The sequence below is a fragment of the Pelobates fuscus genome, chromosome 2 (genome assembly GCF_036172605.1).
Source record: "Pelobates fuscus isolate aPelFus1 chromosome 2, aPelFus1.pri, whole genome shotgun sequence".
In the NCBI taxonomy this organism is placed as follows: domain Eukaryota; kingdom Metazoa; phylum Chordata; class Amphibia; order Anura; family Pelobatidae; genus Pelobates; species Pelobates fuscus.
In genome coordinates, this window is record NC_086318.1 from 183,849,422 (window position 1) to 183,870,039 (window position 20,618).

The window sequence follows — 20,618 nt, forward strand, 5'->3', positions numbered from 1 at the left end:
ACACATTTTTCCCTTGCCCTAAACTTCATACAATGTTTCAGTCTTATGATTTGGAGAAAAAAAAATTATTAAAAATGAAGACATTCAAAAAATTATATTTATTTCTGTTTTATTATTGTATAAATGAAATCCTAACATGTTTAATAATAGCAGTGGTGACAAGGGATAAGCAGCAAGGGATTTGGTTATTAGCAAAGTCAAGATGTAAAACCAATTTGGAGTGGTATGTTCTTAGACATTCTTAGAATAGAATATTTAAAAAAAGTTACTGAACTGATGGCATATGGTTAGAGCCCAATGATGAATGAAAGCGTCAAACAGAGTTGTCAATATTTCTCGATTACTTGAATCAGTCCTACAGGATTATTAAATAGCAGATTCCTAAACAATGTATTGTCACATTGACCAAAAAATGTTATAATTTAGAGCAAACAGCTGAGTAGGAAGATTCTCCAAATTGTTTATTTTTCCACTTGGCTATTTTGGCCTAAAATTTGTAATGCTAGTTTAGTAAATATTAGCCAATTCTTGGTTTATTAAATAACCCTGCTTATTTGTGCTCCTCAATTCGGAATCATGTTGATCAATATTTTCATAGGAATCAGGAATTTAACCCATATTTTAAGATGAGTTACCGTGGAGTGGCGTTATGTGTTATGTCATCAAATAATTGATATGTTGTTCATTCTCCGACCTTTCAACTTTCAGGAAGCCATTGCAATGTCACCTAACTCTTTGCTTGTCTCTTATGTATTTACTAAAATTAGACTACTGGGAACTATAGTCTAGTTCACGAACAACCGGTAATTACTACTGATCTATAACATGTGTGAACAAGTCTAAAAAAAAAGTAGAAACTCTCCAATACAGCTAAATACAGCTCTATACCTAAAATACAACTAAATACAGCTCTATACCTAAAAGTTCACATTTCAAGTTTAGTATGCTAATATCTCACTCTGTTGATGAAGGCATTTTTTTTAATTAAACTAATCTCTTATGTGATGTTAAAGAAAAAGCAATAAAATATATCTTACCATCAAGAGTTGTTCCTTCTCCGGGCAGGGAGGATCCAGCTCCTGAATTGTATAATGCCTTTACAGACAGTGAATATATGGTGCCTGCATCAAGGTCCTGTAATATTGTATTGGAAACATCTCCTTTCAGGGTAACTTCTTTAGGTTCCCCTCCTTCAGCTGGGGTGTAAGTAACAAGATAGTGCAATACTTTGCCTGGAGCTGGTGACCATGATAACTTCAAACTAGATGTTGTAGGGTCAGAGACAATCAGATTTTTTGGTTCTCCAAGTACTGTAAAATATTCAAAGAATGTGATATATTAAAAAAAGAGGCTATATTTGTAAATACAGAATTTCCGATTGGTAGGAACATTCTATGAGATACAGGGTTTTAGTATTTATTTCCCCTTTTTAATATAATATACTTATTTTCACTGGCTGAAGCCCCAGTTGGGAGTGATGTGTGAGTATCTGTGCAGTAGATACATTACAGTTTATATATATCAGGGCAGGATTTGTAAAGAGAGCAAAGACTGTCTAGATAAGTGAAGAGGAGTGGAGTCTTAGGTTACAAAAAAGAGTGGGGTAAAGTGATGGGTCAAAGGCTGGAGCATTTTTCTTTGTGCTTAAGCCACAGGTACTTATGGAACCTAAGGACACCCTTGTAAACCTAGTTCTAAACAGCCTTAATCAACATGTAATTATTCTACTTTCTTCTACTTGTGTAATCACACGTAATGTGTCAATCATTTTCTAAAAACTTGCTTGCAACTTGCCATCAGCATGTGTAGACATACCTCTTATTAGCAAATACTGTATTTCTTAATAGATTTACATTACCTTCCTCTGTAGCTCCAAATCCTGTTAGAGCCTTTCCAGGACCTGAGTAATATTCAGGAGTCACAGATACTTGATACTTTGTATCAGAGAGGAGGTTTTGTAATGTTGTAAATCTGTTATTTCCTGAGACTGTTACTTCTTTTCTTTCTCCTCCAGCTACTGGTCGATAACCAATCCTGTATCTCAAGACATTACCAGGAGCAGGTGACCATCCAACTTTAAAACTATCAGTTGTTTCATCTGTCACTCTTAAGTTTCGAGGTGCACCTTTTACTGTAAAGATAAAAAATAAATAATCAGGTATTCAATTCTAGATTTATTAACTCTACAGAGCAAATGCACTCTACAAAGCAAGTTATTTCATTGACAAAGAAAGGTTTGGTAGGCTGTATGTTTTGCAAACATTATTTTCAATATAAATTTCTTTTCAATATACATAATAACAAGGTCAGTTCAGAGAGCTAGGTATCTCCTCAGTTACAAGAGTGAAAATATGCACTTGCATCACAATTCTAAGCAAACTTGCAATAGGCACCTTGAAAACTGCTAAATAGGGTTGCAATGTTCAGACAATGTGTTGGTTTCAGCACCCCACAACAGACTCGCCCTTCATGGTATGGCTCAAACTTATTACATGCATTGAATGTTCTGGAGTTACATCTTCCAAACTGTGTTATCATATGTATTTTATAGAGGATATTAATATGATTGACATAAGAGCAATTCAAATGTAAATTTAAGAACAACTGTTGATTGCCAATAAACCTTAATGCAAACATAGAACTAATATAAGATGTAACCACCCTGACCAATTATTTTTTTATTATTCCAAATACTGCCCATCCTTTCATTTCTGCTTCTGAATTTAAAGAAGATGTAATCATCAAAGGAACAAAGCTACAATACAGTCTGTATAACAGAGTTATAAACTTTGATGAAGTGTTGTATATGTCTCACAAAATATTTGTTTATAGAAATATGTTTAAGCTAATCAAGTCATCGCACATCATTAAGCAGATAACAACTTGACTCAGAACATGTCAGAACTTTGCCAACTTGCATTTATTTCATGATAGACCATCTGATAACAAAGAAGACTTCTCAGCAAGCATTCACTAACAGGCTCGAACGATGAGTCATTTCATTTCTTCCTCAAAACACTGTTTATAACATGTGCACTATGATAGTTTATGCGACATGTATTGTTTATTATCCAATAACTTCCCATTGTCACCACACACTGTAGATCAGCTGGTGTGTCAGAGAATACATATGTCAACCCCTGACTTCTACGGAGACTGAAAATACCAAATGGGTATTAAAAATGCTAACTCTTTCAGGTGTTATCTGCAAACTTTCAAACATTGCTTCAATTAATTACTTAACAACCACAAACAATACTAATTGCCTGTATTTAATTTGAGAGACTCATGTTTTTATTAATATAGCAATGCAAAGGTTAAACCATTATATTTTGGTTTTTCAGAAGACTGATGAAAAAATTTTTTATGTCATGTGATTCATAATTACATGAAAGACACTAGTATTTTATCATGCTACCTACAAAAATATACTTTAGATGGGTTGGCATATATTACTTTCTTCATAGTAAGTGGTTACCTCTAATGTGCACAGGAAGCGAAGCCAGGACAAAGAGAGAAAACAGTTATCAGTTAGGTTAGTGATTGAGGAGGATGAAAGCAAGACGATTTCTGAATATATATATGGTCAAGTGAATGAAAGAACAAACGAAGACTTAGAGGGTATCATTGAAAAGAGTCGGACTGGGTGAACAAGGGAGCAAGATGGTAATGACTATACATGGTATGACCATATCACAGGCTCCTCAGTAGTGCATAATGTGATAAGCGATATTTTAAGCACCACATTCAAACTCTAAGTTTGGTAATCAATAGTAACAGAAAAACACATCTAATTAAAAATATATACAATGTTTCTATTAGTGTGTTCCTTTCATAATTATAAATTACCTTCTAAAGTTGTCTCTTCTCCATTCAAAGGGGGGCTTCCTCCTAGATCATATTCTGCAATAACTGTAACATTATATGTTGTTTCTGGAAGTAGATTTGAGAGAACCGTGGTTGTAGTGTCCTTTGGAACATTAACTATGAAATCTTCTCCGCCCACAGCGACGTGATATTTAATTACATAACTCCTAACATCATCTGCTGCTGGAGACCACCTTACCCGGAAACTGGAGGACGTCACCTCAGAGAATGCCAAGTTCTGAGCAGGAACCAAAGCTACAAGAAAAATTTCACAAAAAAACAGAGATTACACAACTTTGGTAATTATTTGTGCGAGTTTGAACATTGCTTCCTGGACTGCTAATTGTAACAATATTGCAAACCTATCTAAGTGTTCTCGGTCACAATGGATGAAAGTGATATTGATAATGTAAATATCATATTATTTGAAGAAAACTGGAAAGAAGAGGCATTCTCGGGTGCCATGGAGAGCATATTTTCTCTCAAATCACTTTATATTGTTTGACAAAAAACAAGATACAGCAACCTTTGACTCTTGGCAGCATAACTATGACACTGAGATGTAATATGGGCTCAGCACACACAGAACATTGTTGAGCAATTTTTCAACATTTATTTTCAAGGCTATTTAAAGTCTTATATCTTTTGTACAAAATATTGATATTTATTCACATTATACTTGTGTTTAAAGGGAAACTCTATTTTTCACAAATGTTTCCTAAGCCCTAAAGCTAATGAATATATGCCTCTTTAACCCCAGCACATACTTCCTTTATAGTGCTTGGAATTATCCAATCAAATGTTGCTCATATACGAGGACTGAGAACAAATCACCAGCCCAAACCTGGTCATTTAATTGAGATTTAGGGTTTATTCTACTGACAATAATTCATAAGTTATGACTGTATTATTTCATGTGCTGTATTTACATATACAGTTTTAAAATTGTAACTTGCTATATAAGGGTATTGTGGACTAAAAATGTTATCAGACTTCGTGAATCACTGGATGAAGTTGATAGGATATTTATTCAACAAAAGATGTTTAGCAAGTTGTTGCCTCGTTAGCCCACTGCATCAGAGGTATATCTAAACTCCCACCAGCCTCAGTCAGAATCTCACTGAACATGATAGGAGTTATAGTACAGCAGTGACAGGCAACTTCCTGCACTTAATTTCATGGGACACATATTACCAAAAGAATGTCTTTTTTTTTCTTCAGGTCAATGTATCTAGTAAGGACCAGGGCCAAATCCATAACTGATTTGAGTTTTTATTATTTATTTTCCCATTCTGGACTGTTTACATCATGAAGTAGACATGCTTTGTTTTGTTTGTCTTGTTTACCTCTCTTCTTCAATTCATCTAACTGCTGTTCAATTTTTAGACAGATGGAGTTTGTAAGCTGTAAAGATATCTTTTGGAAAGCATCAAAATCTTCTACAGTGTACACATGGTTATCAGCAGGCGGAGAGGCAATTGCTTCCAATTCAGTTCTTACTGCATCTTTAACTCCAACAGCAAAAATGTCCACACCTAAGTCCCGCAGTTTGATTGCTGGATCTTTAAAGGCATCTGATGACTTCCCATCAGTAATTAGAATCATGACTCTTGGAACATCTGACCTTGCCCCTTTGCTTTCAACAAACACCTTTTCTCTCACATAGGTCATCGCTTTGCCTGTATTGGTTGAGCCCCCTCTGTATGGGAAAGTGTTCACTGCCTGTAGAATGTCTTCAATTGTGTCATACTTGTTTAGAGTAAATTCAGTAAATGGATCTCTGCTGTATTGAACAAGACTGATCTGCACTTTGCTGGGTGAGACGTCAAAACTTTTTACCAAGACTTCCAAAAAAGCTCTAACTTTAGCAAAGTTGGCAATGCCAATGCTGTATGAGCCATCAACAAGAAAGACAACATCAGCCTTTATGTCCACACCTTTAGCACACTCTGCAAAACACAAAATAGCGTTTGAAAAAGCATGAATATTTATGTGAAGTAGTATTATACCTGTTTAATCAGATAAATATTTGTTTCACTAAGATGAGTAAATCTAACATATTTTGCTTGGCGAAACGAATAGGAAAAGTAGCAGATGACAAACTTACCAACTCGTATTCTGACAGCCAGGGTTTTTTCCAGTGTTGAGACTGGTTCACTTGCTGTGAGCCCTTTCATTGCATATAAATTAATCTGGTATTCAGTATCTGGGGACAGATCCTTCATAGTGATGCTTGTGGTTTTTGGATCAAGATTTAGAACGTGTTGTTTACTACCCGCAATCATTGGAATAAGCTGAATCCTGTAGCCTGTGATTTGGCTTGGGGAAGGTCTCCATGTAATTTTCATGGATTTGGATGCAGTTTCTGTAACCATCAAACTTGAAGGAGGCTCAACAGCTGTTGAAAATGAAATGTATCAAAATTGTAAAATCTTTGTATGCCTAGAAATGAGATGGATAGATAGATAGATAGATAGATAGATAGATAAATAGATCAGCTTACCTTCTTCTCCACTAACAAGTTCGCTCAGTTGCTCATCAATCCCTGAACAAACTTGAGAAATTATTTCATTTTGAACTTCCACAATAGCATCAAAGTTGGCAACACTGTAGACATGTTTTAAAGAAGGCAGAGAAGCCATTTGTTTAAGTTCTTTTGCATCTGCAGCCTTGATACCTACAAAGAAAAAGGGCATTTGGCAGAAAATGAGTGAGAATGTCTACTATGCTGAAGTTTACTTGGAAAAAATATATGTTTAGTAAAATTAACAGATTTATTTAAAATTACCAAGTGTGAAAACTTCAACTCCTAAATCCCGGAGTTCTTTTGCAGGGATTTCCACTTCATCTTGGGATTTTCCATCCGTAATAATTATTGCAACTCTTGGAAAACCTTTTCTTGAGCCGGCAGATTCAACAAAGGATTTCTTAATAAGAAAATCAATGGCCTCACCTGCAATTTAATTTTGTATTCTTTGTTACTTTGCATTAAAATTAATTACTAAAATAATTATGTAACTGTTCATTAACAAAAATAACATACATTTTGTGTAACAGAATATATTTCTCATTAATACTTGATGACCATGTAATGTTTGTTCATGTGCAAATATATTACCTGACTATTACAAATCAACACTTTCGAACCTGTTTCACATTGCAAGAATCATACGAGATAAAACTAAGTAAATCCAAAACACAAAATGAAATGAAGGTAATGACAAATATGAGTTCAATGAAGTGGGCATCTCACTATTTCTAGTGCAGAGAGGGAGGTAAAAGACGTATACGTGATTAGCTTACTGTTCCTGATATACTAACCATTTTCTAACATAGTGAGTCTTTACTGAACAATTCACAACATGCTTTTTAATTCAATAAACAACTCAATAGACAGAGTTATCTTATTTCAAACTTGCAATGATTAGTTTCAATACTTCACTTTGAAACTAAAAATAAAATACTTACCAGTCATTGTATTTCCTCCCTTGTAAGGTATTCTTTTTATTGCTGATAAGAGATCATTCTTTTTATAGTATTTATTCAGGGTAAATTCCGTCCTTGTATCAGAACTGTACTGGACAACTCCAACTCTGGTCCTATCTTCTCCAATGTCAAAAGCAGATACCAAGGAAGTCATGAAATCCAGAATGTACTTGAAGTTTGTTCTCCCCACACTCCATGAACCGTCCACAAGAAATACCACATCAGCAGTTGCACTTATAGAACAGCCTTAACATTAAAATAATATATATATATATATATATTAAAATGAGGCAATTTAAGCATGGATCATAGTTAATTTTAGAAGAAAATATTTATTTTACAAAGGGTATATGTGACTAAAGGACATCACTACTCATCTTGACATATGATCTGCTCTTGATTTGAGTTATTATTATAGCTACAAAAACCCAATTGTTAATTATATATAACACTTCTGTTAGGGCTATACAGTCTCCTTTGAATTTACACAATGCAAAATGGGAAAGACGCTATTAAATTGAAATGGGGGGGGAGGGAATGTGTCTGTGGAGCACGTTTTCAGTAATTCAAGTGAAGTTTTAACACACTTCACAAAGTAGTAGGCATGTTACACAACTGGAAATATCACCCTTTATAAGGATCAATAAATATAACCCAAACTAACTGCATATTATGTATAATTACTAGAACACTAGTATCAAATTACAATAATATGTATAATTTACGTACGTGGTTGGTCAGTTAAAGTTGGTTTCTGTTCATCAATGGTCACTCGGCCTCCTACTTGAACTTAAAGCAAAATATTTTCATTAGATACCAAACCTTTACCTTGGGAGAGAATTAATGTAAATGTACAAAATAATGGAAACATATACAATAATATCCTTCCGGTAGAATGGTAGCCTATTTTATAGAGTAATCATTCAACTTTCACTAATTGCACACAATACATACACAAGCAATTCGTTGCCCTGTTTTATAAAACTGGATAATTGTAATTACTTTTCATACTTCATCTGTTTCCTTCGATTTGAAAATAATGCCCATTATAAAAGAGCATTTGTAGACCCATCACATTGTACATGGGACAAAGTTATATTACAATTTAATAGTAGCATGATTTTTAACCCAGGACTAAGTGTTCTAGAATACCCAGATCGAACACAGCCTTTCTGTCTTTTTTTTTTTTTTTTAAAGAAACATATTCAAAAAGAAGACACAAAGAAAGAAAGAAAAGAAAAGTAGAGAACCACTCATTAAACAAGCATGTATTAGAAGATATAATGATGAAATACTGAATTGTTATAGGCTATACAGAGGGGAATCAATTCTCTCCATATAAAATAAGCCACATTTCTATCAAAGCTACAGAATATAAAACACATCTCAGATGAAAAATAGGGTTTTGGTCACACATTGTGGCCATAAAATGCTTAGCCTGCCAACTCTGGCAAGTCTTAACCTAATGTAATTACACTCAAAGGAGTTAGTAGAATTGTGGGAAAGACTAAATGTATACAGAATAATCTCCTAAAAGAATAAATTAGGTTAGAAGTTGCCAAAACTGAGGTAATTTGATGGAGTTGGCAGGCTACGCATTTTATGCCATGACATGTGAAATACTTTTTTTTAAGTAGCTCTGATGTATCTCTACTGTGTTTTACATTGAGAATGCTGCTCCCACTATGCATCTTGTATTTCTCAAAGTCGGTTAAATTAAGCCCATGTTGGAAAAATTCTAAAATTAAAATCAAGTAATTAATACTGACTGTTATCTAAGAAAGTGAAATGTAATGCAATCATGCCCTAAATCTTTATCAAAGCTCAATCTCTAGCTTCCACTTTTCTCTTTTATATTAAATTATCTCTATTTAATTAGTAGATAATCAGTTACAAAGATCTGCCAATGCGTTGGACAGAATCTTGTTTTCTTACTGACTGGGTTGATTCATAAAGTGTCAGTGTAAGATGTATGCTTGTAGCTGGCCTAAAGTTTTACTATTCACTACTTGCCAATTATGGTAACATATGTCAACATATTGACGCAAAAATTATAGGCTTATGGTACGTGAAATTGCGTACGTGAGTGCTGTCTTGATCCTGGAAAGTAATGCTAGATGCCACAAATGCCACAAATACATGTTAAAATAGTTGGGCTCTTCGGGACTTGTGAAACAGGCAGTGAAAAAAGAAGTAGGCCTCAATGTATTCAGTATTCTAACAGTTTCCTCGAGTTATGATGTTAGATAGATAATCGCAGAGGGCCAATTCTCTCAGACATGTAGCTGGCAGCCCTAGATCTTATTTTTTCAAATGCATGCACAGTCTCAAATCTCTCTATCACTCCATTTCCTCTATCTTACAACCACCTCCTATTATTTGTTCTTGAGTGCCGCCACACCCAACATGCTCAACCTAACCACCCTCAACTCAGAAGGAACATGAATTCTCTTAACCTCCAGCAACTCTCAACTGATATCCATACTGAACACTCATCCATCCCTACCTTCTCCTGTCCCTCTCTGGCTATCTACTCATATAATGCTGCCCTCACCTCTGCCCTTGATGCTGCAGCCCAGCTCCAAGCATGCATCTCAAGGAGGGTATGCCTCCAACCGTGAAGCGATAAGTCAACCCACTACCTGCAGTGATGTTCCCGAGGAAATCTTGCACCTAGTCAGACTTTGCATTATAAATTTGTTTTGCATTCATACAGAGCAGCCCTCACCCTTGCTAAACAGTCTTACATTTCCTCTAATATTAGGTCATACTCCCGCAATCCTATGTAAGTATCTTTAATACCTTCAATTCTCTTCTTCAACTTGCTGTGACCACACCCCAAATTAATCTTTCAGCTGATAACTTTGCATGTTACTTTACTGACAAGATTGAACAGTTAAGGAATGAATTATCCTCCCTTCACTCCTCTCTATCTCAACCTCACTTGGACCATACCATCCCTACCCTCCAAGCCTTTTCTGCAGCTACTGAACAGGAGGTGGCAGCACTTCTCCTTTCCTCTCGTCCCACCACATGTCCATTTGATCCCATGCCGTCTCACCTCATCAGATATCTGACCCTTAGTCTTGTGCCATCCTTAACACACATCTTCAGCTGCTCTCTTTCCTCTTAAGCATGCTACTGGTGTACCAGTCCCATAAAAGCCATGTCTTGACCCAGTTTCCCCTTCCAACTATTGTCCCATATCCCTGCTCCCTTTTTCCTCAAAGCTTCTGGAAAGACTTGTCTTTAACCGACTGACTTGCTTCCTCAATTCTAACTCTCTCCTTGACCCTCTTCAGTCTGGTTTCTGCCCCCACAGCTCCACAGAGACCAGCTTGATTAAAGTTATAAATTATCTAATTATGCAGCTAAATTCAAAGGCCACTAGTCCATACTAATTATTCTCGACCTCTCTGCTGCCTTTGACACTGTCGATCATAGCCTCCTTCTCCAATCTCATCAATCACTTGGTCTCTGTGACAAAGTCTTCTCATGGTTCTCCTTCTATCTCTCCCAAAAGTCATTCAGTGTCTCCTTTTCCAATGACACCTCCTCCCCTCATCCTGTCTCAGTCGGAGTTCTTAAGGTTCGGTTCTTGGTCCCATTTTGACTCTCTTTATACTGTCTCTCTTGGCAAACGTATTACTTCATTTGGATTCCACTACCACCTGTACGCTAATGACACCCAGATATATCTCTCCTCCCCTGACCTCTCCCCTGCTGTCCTACAATGTGTCACTAATTGCCTTTCTTCCATCTCTGACTGAAATCCTTGTCTTCCCTCCTCCTAATACTGATCCTCCTCGTTCACTCTCCTTGGCTGTCTTGGCGTTATACTTGACTCTGGCATTACCTTTGAGCCTCACATCCAGTCTGCCACCAAATCCTGTTGATTCCATCTTAAAAACATTGCCCGTATCCACCCCTTTCTTACGTAAGATACTACTAAGGAGGTTGTCCATACTCTAGTAATCTCTCGCATGGATTCTTGTAATGCTCTCCTAATTGGTCTTCCCTGAAGCTGCATTGCCCCGCTACAGTCTGTAATGGATGCTGCTGCCAGACTGATTTTCCTCTCCAGTCGCTCCTCTCACACCTCACCCCTCTGTCAGTCCTTCCATTGGCTTCCTGTATCCTATAGGAGCCAATTCAAAGTACTAATCCACACCTATAAAGCACTGAACGATTCTAGCCCTCCTATATCTCTTCACTGATGCATAAGTATGTCCCGTCTTGGTTTCTCCACTCTCTCTATGACCTTCTCCTGTCCGCTGCTCGCACCCATATGGCCAACTCACGCTTGCAGAACTTCTCATGGGTGGCTCCCTTCCTTTGGAATAGCCTGCCTACCAGCATCAGACTCTCCCCTAGTCTTCAATCATTTAAAAAGTGCCTTAATACCCATCTCTTCAGGAAAGCTTATGGCCTCCCAGAGTAACCTCCACCTCACATACCTGTCCCTTGCTCTCTCCAAAAGGGCTGCACTCCTCTCTCCTCCAGCTCTGCCTCACTCCCACCTTGCTTTATTGCTATTTCCTGTCCTATTGTGTTTTATACCCCACCTCCTCTAGACTGTAAGCTCGTTTGAGCAGGGTCCTCTTCCTCATATTGTTCCTGAAAGTTTTTGTAATTGTCTCATTTATTGTTAAATCTCCCCCTCCAATAATATTGTAAAGCGCTACGGAATTTGTTGGCGCCATATAAATGCCAATAATAATAATAAGAGGGAGACATTACAGAAGCCTCCCCTCGAATGGTTAACTTGTTTAGTTTCAAAGCTGGAATGTACTGACAAGCTGGCTGTTTCACTTTACTTTAAGAAACAGTTGGTTCTAAGTTGAAACTTTAGAAACAAAGACAGGCAGATTTATTGGATGAAAGGCAACAATGTTTCGGCTCCTAACAGAGTCTTTAGAAAGCCAAAACACTGCTAGTAAAACGTTGCAAATGCTGAAACATTGCTGCTCTTCGTCCATTAAATCTGCCTGGATTTTGGCACTGTGCCCAGTCTTTTCCTTTGTTTGTAATTATGTTTGGAGTTTAGTCAGCTCCTCACATGAAATATGGTCGCCATTTTTAATACATTTTAATTAACCTTTCCACTTAGTTGAAACTTTGTCTCCATTGCATGTGCCAGTAACTCTCTAACCTTTTGAATTATTTCCTACTTAAAGGAACACTATAGTGTTAAGAATACAAAGCTGCATTCCTAACACTATAGTTAGTTTGCCCCTGTACCCCCCCCCCCCCCGCATTTCACTCAAAGAGTTAAATAAACCTTTAAAAACTAATCTTATTCCACATGTGGTCCCTTGGAACATCTCTGTCTCTGCCTCCTCCGATGTCATCACGACATTGGGAAGGCGCATTTAGCCTTCCCCATAGGAAAGCATTGAATCAATGTGAGAATTGTTGAGAATTCAAAGTAAATTAAAAGTGATTTTCAAGTTTAAAGTCAATTTAAAGAAAAATTGGAAGCAGAACTGACTTGAAGAACTTTTCCAGTTCAGCAATTTTGAATTTAACTGTAAAATTCAAATTGAATTCACTTTGGGTTTCTGACAATTCTAACTTCAATAAGTAAGCCTGATAGCAAACAAAGCACCCAGGTAATTGAAATTGGACCGTTTAGTAGGTACTGGACATGAAGCAAGGAGTAGTATTAGAACAGTCACTTGATATGCATATTTAAGTATAGCAAATAAGTTAAGCAAATAGGTACTTTCATTTGCTTACTAAATGCATGTTTTGAATTCCTTGTTATATATAACAGAAATTGAGCAGAGTAGCACAATAGAGTAGGACCATAGTATCCCATATAGCATGTTGCATTGTATTCATATTATATAGATTTTATGATTAAGTATCATGGCAAAATAAATTGGGTGGTATGTATCGAAGTAAAACTGGAAAATACAAAAAAATGGTTCTATATGTTGGCGCTATATAAAGGGCAATAATAATAACAAATAATAACAATAATATATGTTGAACAGTTTTCAAGGAAACCCATGGATTGCTCTTGCTAATTGTTCACCATGAATCTGTCTCTCTGTGTTATAGCTCACAGTTAGCAGGTTTTACGTAACATGGATACATTTGTAGTTGAATGCTGACAATGGGCATACCTTTGTTATGAAATGTCAGCAACATTACTAGCATCTCACCATCTATGTAAGTGTTTCTTGTAGAGAACATGTGTTTGACTTTCACATAAAGTCTACTTCCACTATGGATCCGTCACAGCGTGATACCATAACATGCAGAGTTCAGGACAGCACGGGTAAAGACAAGTAAATAGTGTATAACCTGGCCTTACACTGTCAGGAGTTAACATTGGATAGAGAAAAAGCAAAGTCGGAAACGAGCTGAGGTCAGGGTAACAGAGAGACAGCAAACACGATAATAGGCAGGAGTTAGGTACACAGTAATCATTCAACACAGGAAAGGGTTAAAGATAAGCGCAGAGTCAGAACAGAGGCAAGGTCAATACTACAACAATATAATACAAGAGAACAAGGAATGTACTAAAGCATACTGGGACAGAAACCACAATAGGGCACAGTGCACAGGGCTGGGGAGGTTTAAATATCTTTAAGGTACTTGTGACTGGTCCACGTTAGGCCTGCTCCCCAAAAATCTGTGTGCATGGGGGCACTGGAAAGACGTGGACCAATGGGAGCCTGAAACTATCTGTGGCAAGCAGCGATCTTAATTAAATGCGATGGGCCATACAAGCATTCATTACAGTCTGCACACACAGCCTGTTCAGCATATGGAATGACCGAGGCACACGTGGCACGTGTGACTGCAGGAGTGCTTGAGCCGCACGTGGCTCAAGCAGAGGATCACGGCCAGCCAGTTAAGCGGGTAAGTACCGCTACAGGATCTCTGTTAAGTACTTACTTGTAAGCTGTCCAAACACAGGTACACTTTCCTCTTCATCATCATAAGAAACTATTGTTACTGCATATTCTACATCTGGTATAAGCTCAGTCAGCACAGTTTCGGTTGCTGAAGCTGGAATTTCCAATTCTTTGACTGGTCCATCTGTAAATAATTAAACAAATTATTCAGTTGTCATATGTCAAGAAGTGAAGGTTCTCACTTTTGGTTTACAATCCAATAAAAATATTTACATTTTACAAATCATCAAAATTATTTATTTTCCTATATTTTACAGTTTAAACAAATATGTTGTCTTTATGGGTTATATGAGAACTTTTAATATAAAGATATTTTCTGGTACTAATTGGCCACAGATTTACTGGAAAACATTGATATTCTAGCAGAAAATGACGTATACCTGAAACTGACAAAAAAAGAAAAAATATTTATATGTGTAGCCTGGTGTTTGCTCATTGTGTACTTATCTTTAATTGTGACAATCAAAAATAATTTTTAAAAAGCACCTATATTTTTTTCAAAAAGAACAATTTTACATAATGCAGCCATGGGTGTAGTGTAATCTGCAAAAATTACTTATATGGCTCTATCTGTTGTAAATTGACTTTAAGTGTTATCAATAAAAAAAAATTAATTAAAAAAATAGGAATGTCCGTGTGTGTGGAGATAAGCAAGATTCACATAGAAGTATGAAGATGCCTAAAATAGCCAGAACACTTTGTAAAGTCTCCAACTTTGTAAGGTGTAGAAAGCAAGATAATTAATATAACTTACCAACTGTAGGGACTAATGTGATCCTGTAACCTCTTATTCTTTCAGCTGGCCTTTGCCATGTCATTCGAACTGTGTTTTCATTTACTATTTCAAAGTTTAATTCTGTAGGAGGACCGACTGAAACAACATGTAAAAATAAAACATTAATACAAAATAATTGCATAAGTATATAGCAAATGATATTGCGCCCCCACATACACAGAAATGTGTATTTGTTTTGTCTTCTCAAGAAACATATACAGCACATTACTAACGCAGGCAGTACCTGCAAAAGTAAGACATGCTGTATTATAAACCATGGGGTGTGCAATAGCATCAGCTATTTCACTAGAGATTATCAATAATTATTGTCAATAATGCTGAGAGCAGATACACAATCACAAGAAGCAGCGCTTACAAAGCTGGCTTTGCATACGTTTCCAACATCATGACAAAGTATTGTTGGAAACAATTTGAGAAAAAGCTGACATAACGACAAAACACAGTAAATGCGGTTTACAAGGCATGGCACACACACAAAAAAACACATAAACATAAATTTTCAGTTGCTAAATCATTCGAGAATGATCAGCATAATCAAGCACATTAGAAACACATTTGATTGAATCACAGAACGTTACAAGATGTGAAAACATTCGATATGACAACTTTGTACATGCTGAGTACAGATCATGCCAAATACATTCACTGGCTTGCAATGAATCAATACACACAGCAGGGTGTCTCCTCTGATGTACACGCCATATTTTAATATTACCTGAGTGTTAAACAGTTTGTCATGTAAGGACTGCAACATTTTTTTATTTAACACTTGCCCTGCAACTGTTCGGTATTCAAGCATCAAAGTAAACAAGATGACAAAGCATCATGGGAAATTTAGCCCTAAAGCAGTCAACCATTTGGGCTACCATTTGGGGTTCTTAGAATGTATGCTTGTTAGAGCATTTTATTCATTGTTTTATTTATTGTATGCCTTGTTATAGGTTAACACAGCTCTTTTGTATTAGACAGAGCTACATACTATGAAATTGCCTTTCAACAGTGAAGATTAGCCCAGATATACTGTTGCAGTTCACTGTAGAACCGATTTTACAATGCATTCTTTTAAACATTGTCTTGGTAAACTGAATTTGTAAACTACTTTACTATCTTCAAATCTATCTCAACTATCACCGATATTATTACCGATAGATTGTATTTCAGAAACTCTATGAAGTAGCCCACAATTACAAAATGCTCCTTTGTTTTGTGATAAATCACAGATGCTATAAACAAAACATGAACATGTATGTAATTGTGACACGAGTATTACAGAAATGGCGTACTTTCTAATTATTGATGTAATCTGATATACACTATACACTATAGAACTGGGATAACCCATTAAAGGACGGAATACTATGTTTGCAAAAGGTACACATGAGTCCCATACTTGAAGCAGCATTTTAATGACAAAATGCCAGTATGGGTTTTTAACAAAACACTGGTTAATGATGGAAAGACAAAACCAGAGCATGTTGATGCACATTTATTTAGGGGAATACGAGCAAACAGTAGACAGGGTACTTTGACCCACATGTAACTGCATACAGGAAAAAAATCAAATGAGCCAATGGAAGAAATGATTGGAAAGTAAAAAAAGTATTTTGCATGTAGTTTATTTCATGGCATCATGCAATATTCATGAAATTTCGATTTGTTTGAGCTCTCCAAAATGAACAAAAGCCTCCATGTACAGATTGCGTTACATACAGACTTTTTGTGTCTTATTTTATAATGATATTCACTCGTTTAGTAAATCAAGCTTATCATCAGTTCACATTAGTATTTCTTCAATATTTATTTGGGTTTATATATTTATATATAATTAAAAAAAAAAATATAAACAAGTAAATGTATGTCAATGGTTACATATTATGGAGAGGGCCAACTATAGATTAAAGAATGCTTTGACTATTCTAGTCTTGAGTAGAATTTGCATTTGGCATGCATTTGAAATGAGAATCTGAGAATTATTATAATCATGAAATTTCTATTCTACATGTGTACCTTTTAACTTCTAATGGTCATTATTCTATTTTAGGATAAGGAGAATTAACCAGGCCGACATCCCAGTACAATGGTTTTCCATGAAAGCAATCTATCTCAAAGGTCAGCCTTGATGTAAAATCGTAATTTGCAAATACTGGCTATTGTAGTTAAAAAATATAAATTTACTTCTAATTAAGTCAGGAAGAATAAGTCAGAGCTTGCAACATCTGTTTACTAAAGCTTTCAAAGAATAAAGAATATTCAACATATGATATGGCCATAAAGAAGTCATTTTCCATGTCTATCCATAAGCTACCATGAACTGATATTAATTATGTTTTCATCTTGGATAAGGCATTTCATGCGAGGCCAGATTATTTTTTTTTCAGTGCAAATTTATTTCATACTATCTGTATTTACATCTTGTTATTTCATAACTTCTATCTATTAAACAGATGTTTTATTTTATATTTTACCTCTGATATGTATGCATGTGTATACATTGAGATGGTTTAGCATGCAAGCTGGCCTCAGGCTGGTTCTCAGTAATTATTCACTTCAAATAGGAATATTGGAATATTGTTAAAAAAAAAAATAGAGTATAACTATTTCTATGATTTCTGCATTAAACCATCTTTAACAATTTCTAGTAATTCTGTTCTATAATGTATTTATATATATATATATATATATATATATATATATATATATATATGTATATATATATAGAGAGAGAGAGATAGAGAGAGAGATAGAGATATGTATATTGTTTTTTTTCTTTTTATTTCTATTATTATTTTTTTGCTTATATATTTTTTTTATTTGTTATTAGAATTAGCTGTAAAATGTTCTGTTTTTAGCAGGTTGAGCAAAGTTTCCTTGTACTCTTTAGGTTTGTACAAGAAGGGCTAGTTAAAAAATGTTTAAAAACAATTCAAGTATTTTTTTTCCTTACTTTTAGATTTGTCCCTTACTTTTAGATGTTGCAATTTGCAAGTAAATGCAGTAATAATAATTGGACCATATATTTTAGTTATACTTATCCTTTGCTTATCATTAACATTTTGACATTTATTGTTTAAAAAATTCCTTTAGGTATCACTGCAGTGGGATATATATTTTACAAAGATAGTTTAGCTATTATTTTGTTGGACTGAGATTCGACATGCTTCCTAAAGTATTATTATTACACTGTTGGGCTATTTCTCTTATTACTATTCCTATATTTTCTGTCTTCAAATGAGTGGTTGAAATATATATTTTTCCTATATTTAAAGATACCTAACACTTACTTGTTATAAAATATCAAATATAAAGTACTTAACATTTCCAGCTAACAATACACATGCACTAAGATTATAAAAAGACTTGCATGCTTAGCAGAAATTATAATCCTTTTATCTATGTTCAAAATGTTAGCGTTAGGGAGGCCAAAAGGTAGATCCTGGTGTAGAACTACGATTCGCAAGATACTTTCCCAACCTCGTGGAATTGTAGTTCGGCAATGGCTGGGAGACTGTCTTTTGGCCACTCCTGTATTAGGATAAAGCCGTAGTCGTGATATCAAATGCATGCAGAAGCTGTTTTAAAATGTTATATTTTTATAATATTAATCTCTACGTTTAGAGCTTGTAAATAAATCTAAGCTTATATAAGGAATATCATTATAAAATACTATTTCGGTAGCAATGGCTCAGGACAAATTTAATGCAAAGGCAGACACAACTGACCTGAGCATGCTTCAAAAAAATGGCTCAGTACATGGCGAAGAAGAAACACCAACCTGTACAGAAATTTGACCTGTTGCTGTAGAACATTAGGCTTTAACTGCTGGTGAACAGTAACAGCCCAACATGGTCAACTCCAAAAGACCGGATTCCGAGAAAAAATGACTGTGGGAAAAAATCTTTAGCATCTGAAAAATCTTGCAAAAATGTTCAAGAACATATGGATGCTGTGTTCCAACATTTCCAGTGGAATTCCCATCATGTAAGACCATTTCTGAAAATAGCTTCTGACATATCAGTGGTACCACTTCATTTAATAGTATAAACATTGTCAGGAATGCATACCTATCCATATGCATCATCATCGTCATCATCTTAACAAGTACATTTTTTTTCAGGTAACCTTTAAAGTTCTTTCTCATCCCTCCGGAGACACTCACAATGTTATGGAAAATTAGTCAGAAATAACATTTCTACTTAGCAAGTCCAAGAATGGTTAAAAGAAAAGTATAATTTAAAATAAGCAAATCAACCATTAAATTGTTCCATCTTAAAGGAATGAGCGATATCTGTTAGGAGATGCTGCATGTAATTTAAATTGCAACTAGAAACAAATAGCTATAAAGACTGTAGCTACGGTGTGCTTCCCAGTGTTTATACGTTACGATAACAATGGTTGCTATTGCTGTCAGCGAAGGACATTTTGTCAGTGACAGATATTAGCATAAACAACACTAATAAGCAGTTATATCCCAAAATGGAAACATTGTGAAAACACATCGTACCCAGATTTCCTTATAATAATAATGAAAAAGACTTTTCTAAATGGTAAGATTACAGAATGACGTGTCTACATACTGTTTAACAAAACTATTGTGACAAGTTAAAGTGTGATATTAACACGTTGGTTTTGCTAGCATCATTTATTTCCCGTTCGTGACATTTCAACTTTTATAGTGCAACTTTATTGTCTGATATTTGACTGTACGATGAACAGAAGAACAGGACCAGGCAAAACAAAACTGATTAGAGATAAATTTTGGGGTAACGATCATAAGTAGAGTGATCACCATGGAAACCAATGGAATATTCCTGCTGATTGTTCTACTATTAGAGCTTAGCCCCAGAATATACATTTAATTTCCACCGGGTGTTAGATACAATCATTTAGTATAATTAACATTATATGGATTGCCCAAAATAACATTGGAATTGCAGTTCATTGCACCATGGTTAAAACACTCCAGTGTATTTAATAACTCATAGCATATCCCTTATAGTCTTTCCAGCTTATATTTTACTTTAAAAAATGAAAAAAGCCAAAGACGGGTGTTTAATAAATCATGTTTAAAAAAAGAAGAGGAAACACAGAATGTATCACTGCTTAGTACATCATCAGCAACAGTGATGAATGTCGTGAGTAGCAGTTTAAAGTCATTAAAGTCTTGTTTTACATTTATAGGAGAGGTATTTTCAGGCTTCTGTAATATAACAAGATACACCCTGTAATTTAGTCTTACTTTACAGTGGTTTTAATTGGAATCGAATGTAATTAAATGTAAACTAAATCTCATTCATTACATTAAGTAATTGAACTAAATCGTTACATAAGATTTGCTAAAGCAACATTGTTAGAGATATGCACTTTCTTTAACTGCTATTCCCAATATGATCAGCCAGCTGAACACTGGGAATAAGAGCTGTAACTAGAGAACCTATCTATCCATAAATGCAAATCCAATGCAAATTCAAATAAACATCATAACATTCTTGTTGCCTTGTTGTCATTTTGCAGGGTTGCATGTAGAAAGCGTGATCAGTGGT

General features: G+C 35.4%; 1 protein-coding gene across 4 annotated transcripts in view; it reads right to left on the reverse strand.

Moving 5' to 3' along the window:
• Positions 1 to 20,618, reverse strand: part of COL12A1 (collagen type XII alpha 1 chain) — a 165,349-nt gene that overhangs the window by 134,536 nt on the left and 10,195 nt on the right. For 2 of the 4 annotated variants that reach the window (XM_063442995.1, XM_063442997.1), the window contains exons 3-13: positions 15,037 to 15,153; positions 14,263 to 14,406; positions 8,083 to 8,142; positions 7,336 to 7,599; positions 6,656 to 6,820; positions 6,371 to 6,544; positions 5,975 to 6,265; positions 5,214 to 5,816; positions 3,850 to 4,122; positions 1,859 to 2,131; positions 1,038 to 1,310 (exon numbers count right to left, since the gene is read on the reverse strand). The exons of 1 other annotated variant lie outside the window; for it this stretch is intronic. In XM_063442995.1, coding sequence (XP_063299065.1) covers positions 1,038 to 1,310; positions 1,859 to 2,131; positions 3,850 to 4,122; positions 5,214 to 5,816; positions 5,975 to 6,265; positions 6,371 to 6,544; positions 6,656 to 6,820; positions 7,336 to 7,599; positions 8,083 to 8,142; positions 14,263 to 14,406; positions 15,037 to 15,153 — 2,637 coding nt within the window. Of the gene's footprint in view, positions 1 to 1,037; positions 1,311 to 1,858; positions 2,132 to 3,849; positions 4,123 to 5,213; positions 5,817 to 5,974; positions 6,266 to 6,370; positions 6,545 to 6,655; positions 6,821 to 7,335; positions 7,600 to 8,082; positions 8,143 to 14,262; positions 14,407 to 15,036; positions 15,154 to 18,850; positions 18,927 to 20,618 lie in introns of those variants that run through there. One more of the 4 variants, XM_063442996.1, reaches the window with a different exon arrangement.